Consider the following 5,013-nt stretch of genomic DNA (forward strand, 5'->3'; position numbering starts at 1 on the left):
ACATTGAACTGTGTCTTAGGACACCATGACTGACTTAGTCAAAAGTGTAAAATACTTCAAACACTGTCATGTACAAATTAATTGTTATTCTAAGTTTTTGAGTAGATGAGTCTCAATATAAGAGCTATAGTTCTTAAATTAAGTAATGTTAAACAACAAATGATAAAGCAACCAAATGTTATCTCTGATCATTTATATATATATATATATATTATATATAGTATATATAGTATATATATGTATGTATGTATGCATGTATTGCAAAGAATGTCTGCAATGTGTAGAAAATTCAGGCTCAAAAGCACTTTCTGCATTTATAGTCCCAGTTCTGCCATTTTAAAACATAGCTCATGGTCACCTTTGCCTTGAGAAATAAAGAACAATGTACAAAACACAGTTTTACTGCATGCAAAGGAAAAGAGGGAATAAAGCTAGAAAGAAAGAAAACGTATAATGTGTAGGCTCCATGCAATTCACGATAAGCCATTGAAATGGTTCAACAGCCACAGAGTACAGAGAAGAGAAAAGATATACTAAAAACAGAAAAGCAAACTAAAAATGGAGAAACTTAAGGCATAATCTAGAGAGCATTGGAAAGATATAAATCTGAAACAGTCCATCTGCACAAATTCAATGACATAACTGTTAAGACTCTTCTGAAGGAAGACGGATTTACACAGTGGGCCTAAAGCAGCTATAAAAATCCTCAAACAGGAATTTCTCCTATTCCTTATACCCCAAAGGCTGGGCCCCTTGAGATAGCGCCTTCTTCATAGCTAATTTCACATCCTTGTTCCTCAGGGTGTAAATCAGAGGATTCAAAGAGGGGGTGATGACATTGTTAAACACCTGGACAACAGAATCCAGCCAGGGACTAGAAGCAGGTCTGAGATAGACAAGAATCACAGGGCCATAGACCAAGATGATAGACGTCAGGTGGGCACTGCAGGTGGAGAAGGCTCTGCGCCTGCCTTCTGAGGAATGGATTTGCAGGATGGAGATCACAATACGAGTGTAAGAAGTGAGAATGAGAAGAAAACAGGTGAGCGCAATGACACCAACATTGGTAAAACTCACAATCCGTGCTAGGGAGGTGTCTGCACATGCTAGGGACAGCACCACAGGAATGTCACAGAAGAAACTGTCCACCTCATTGGGGCCACAGTAGGGCAACTTAAAGATAAGAAAAGTGAGGATGCTCCCATGGACAAAACCCCCCACCCAAGTGCCCACTGTGAGACACGTACACACCCTGTGATTCATGATGATTGTGTATCTCATAGGGTGACAAATAGCCACAAAGCGGTCATAGGCCATCACTGTATACAGGAAACATTCTGTGCCACCCAGAGTGTGATAGAAGAAGACCTGGGAGGCACATCCCTGGTATGAGATGGTGTGGCTCTGCCCCACTAGGGAGTCCATCATCTTAGGAGAATTCACAGAAGGGAAGAAAATGTCAAACACTGCCAGGTTCCCCAGGAAGAAATACATGGGGGTGTGGAGGTTAGGAGATGCCAAGATGGTGAGGAAGATGAGCAGGTTCCCCAGCAAGGCAAAGACATAGAAGACCAGGAACAAGATGAACAGCATGCTCTCTAGTCCTTCGCTGTTAGCAATTCCCAGCAAGATGAACTCTGTCACAGAGGTGTAGTTTCTCATACTCATGGCACAGGCAGCCCTGGAGAAGTGAAACAAAGGCATCCATGAGTAACTGCTTCACAGCCAAGGGATTCCTATCAAAACAATAGATGCAAACAAAATAAAGCCAATGAGGGGAAAGGGGGCCAGGGATGAATCTGCCCTGGGCATTCAGTTAAGTGATGTGCCACATTCAGCCTCAATATTCTCATGTGTTAAGTTATGTAAAGACATATCTCATCTATATATTTTCAAATGTCTTAAAGTAATCAACACTTGTCACCAATTCTATTTAGTCTTGTCCAATCTGGCCTTGCATCAAATAGACTGTCCTAATTCATGTAAGCAGAGTAAGTGTAACAAACAGAAACAGGACGAATTTTAACCACGTACCAGCCAATTGAAATCACAGAGATGCTTTCCCTAATGTGTTTAGGGTAGAAGGATATGTTTCTAATCCAAAATAGCATTTTTCATAAGATGGAATGGCATGGAGGCAAGACGCTGCATCTTCTCTTCTTGAGTCTAAGGCATCGACTAGACACAACTGACAACTTTGCTATTAACACGGCCTCAATGACTGACTTTATAATACTTTTAAGATGCAGAATAGTCATGTGTATGATTTCTTTTGAGACAATGTCCCCAATGGCTCCATCCCTAGATAAAAGAGCATGAAGGAACAAAGAGCATAATTACAGGCTTTCATCTCTTGCCTTATTCTGTTCCCCATTCCCCTTTTTATAATTTTATAATCTGATATATTAATCACAATTCTTCTTTTATAGAAATGTGCACTGAATTACTATCTATAGCCATCTACTATCAATAGCATGCCAGAACTCATCTACTTATACTTCAGTACCCATTCAACATTTTACATTTAAGAATGACTACTAAATAGTCTAAGAATAACAGGTACTAGCAAGGATATAAAAAAGAGAAACTTTATGCACTGCAAGTAATATAAATTAGCATGACTGTTATGAAAAACCAGTTCAGAATATTACCAAAAATTAAAGATGCAACTACCACGTAATCTGGCAATCTCATTCATAAATGTATATACAAAGCAATAAAAGTCTGTGTCAAAGTTATATCTGCCTCCCCTTGTTCATAATGGAACTAGTCACAATAGAAACACCAATTAATTCCACCTATCATCAATTAATGAATAGTTAAACAAATGTGGTGTATTTACACAAAAGACTGGTTGACATTGATTAGAAAACAGAGCCTGCTATATGTAATAGCACAGATGGAAGTGAAATCATTGTGTTAGGTAAAATAAGCCAGGCACTAAGAGGCAAGTATTACATGGGCTCACTTATATGTGGGGCCATCAGATGTCAATTTCAAAGACTAAAATATTATTTGCAAGAAGCCATAGATGTAACCAGTGACGTCTAAGTTACAGTTAGATACAGTAAGACACTCTGGTATACTAGTACACAAAAGTAGGTATGCTACTGCAGCAAAGTAAAATAACCAAATTAATTGCTTACCACTTCAAAAGTCTAGTCAAAAACTGACTGTCAAATTAATTGCTTACCACTTCAGAAGTCTAGTCAAAAAAAAAATCTGGAAGTTTCCACCACAAAAAAAATAGATATGTTCACCATGAATAAGCTTATGTAACATGTGCATGCATCAAAACATTGCATAGTATTAAATTAACATGTAATTTTATATTTTTCTGTTTCTGTTACATACATGTTTAAAAACTTAAAAATGGAATTTGCTCAGAATTTATAAAAGTAACTCTAGTAGGTCTGCATACTCAGCTTTTACTGATGTCCACACAGCAAACTCATGGGCACATTAAAACTATTGGGTGTCCTGTGTTTTGAACAGTGCAAGTATAAAATGTGACAAGGGCAATAGGTTTTAAATAACAACATTTTTATCATCATTGTCTTGGTTAAGGAAAAGACACAGGATAGAACTTCCTGTCCCCATTTTGAAATAGTAGTTACCATATTTCAATAATCTTTCCTCTAATCATATTGTTACACTTCCACTTCTTCCTTAATAATTTATAAATTAATAATTTATTCCATAATAATCTTGTTTTTAAAGACAGCTTTAAAAAATAGAAATAGATAAATTTAAGTGCTTATTTCAGGAGTCAGTCATAGTAATTGAATTTGAATTTTAGTCCACACGAGTTTAAAACTTATACTCAAATCTGAGGAAATAGAAAAACTTTTGAGTCTTCACTTTGAAAGGAGTAATGTGCTTTTCTATTAATTCTTAGTCATTTTTTATTATTTAACTTTATTTTCTAAAAGGAAGTTATATTTAATTCTGTGTCTATTTGGCAAAGTAATAATGGGTTTTTCTCTAACGGCTATGACCTGTCTAGTCAAAAGTTCTTGTCCTAAAGATGGTTCGAGGGTGGGTTTCATCCTGTGGAGTATTACTTAAATTCACTTAGAGACTGGTTACTCCCTTCATGTTCACTCCACTATTTCACTAGTGGGCACACCTTTCCAGAGAAGTAATTTTTGTAGTTCTCAGTGTTCATATCTGGATACAACTATTATTACTTCCTTCTCCCATACATAGGATGTTCCAGCACTATGAAAGTTAGATAGTAAGGATAAAGCAACCAGGTCAGTAACAGCTTCATTTCTCCATGGTCAATGATTCAAGTAAGTGTTGTCTTCAGCAAGAGAGACTTGCTGACAACTTTTGAAGATAACAAATAGCACTGGCACTAGCTGTATTGTTAAGGGTCTATGGGAACTCACTGGTCAACAGTTCCAAGGGACATAACCCACTCATGACACTTAGTTTAATTTGTTAGCCTGTGGGGTCTAGTATAGGTATCATCATCCTGTTACATGTATCATGATCCTGTTACATGCTAACTCCATTTTATCTTTTTATAAATGTGTGTACAGATGATATATTCCATATATATATATATATATGTATATATATATATGGAATTCAAAAAGCTTTACTAACATAATTTATAATACTGTAGAACTAACCATTTTAAACATAGAAATGAGAATTAGAATTAGAAGGTAATTTAGCATTAGTATAAATTATGAGTTTGATTGGGGAGTCCTTGCCTTAGTGAATATGGTTGAAGACCCATCATGAAAGATTACCAATATCAACATGGAGCCTCCACATGAAACACAAACACTAACACACACACACACACACACACACACACACACACACACACACACACACACACACAGAGAGAGAAAGAGAGAGAGAGAGAGAGAGATGTAGAACTCATAGAACTAAACTTACAGACAATGCATACTTATAAATCAAGACAATCTACTTGAAAAAATGTTTCCTTCACACTGACAAACCTCACACCCATTTACAATCCTTCACACCACTCAC

General features: G+C 36.6%; 1 protein-coding gene across 1 annotated transcript; it reads right to left on the bottom strand.

The window, feature by feature from the left end:
• Positions 1–723: 723 nt before the first annotated feature.
• LOC116907763 (putative olfactory receptor 10D4) lies at positions 724–1,704 on the bottom strand. The gene has a single exon (XM_032910902.1). It carries the CDS (start codon positions 1,702–1,704, stop codon positions 724–726), a length of 981 nt encoding a protein of 326 aa, XP_032766793.1.
• Positions 1,705–5,013: the final 3,309 nt, after the last annotated feature.

Source organism: Rattus rattus, chromosome 8 (assembly GCF_011064425.1).
Source record: "Rattus rattus isolate New Zealand chromosome 8, Rrattus_CSIRO_v1, whole genome shotgun sequence".
NCBI classification, from domain to species: Eukaryota; Metazoa; Chordata; class Mammalia; order Rodentia; family Muridae; genus Rattus; species Rattus rattus.

Excerpts from the sequence above, each read along its gene's own strand:
- LOC116907763 (XM_032910902.1), bottom strand. The coding sequence starts at position 1,704 with ATGCCTTTGTTTCACTTCTCCAGGGCTGCCTGTGCCATGAGTATGAGA.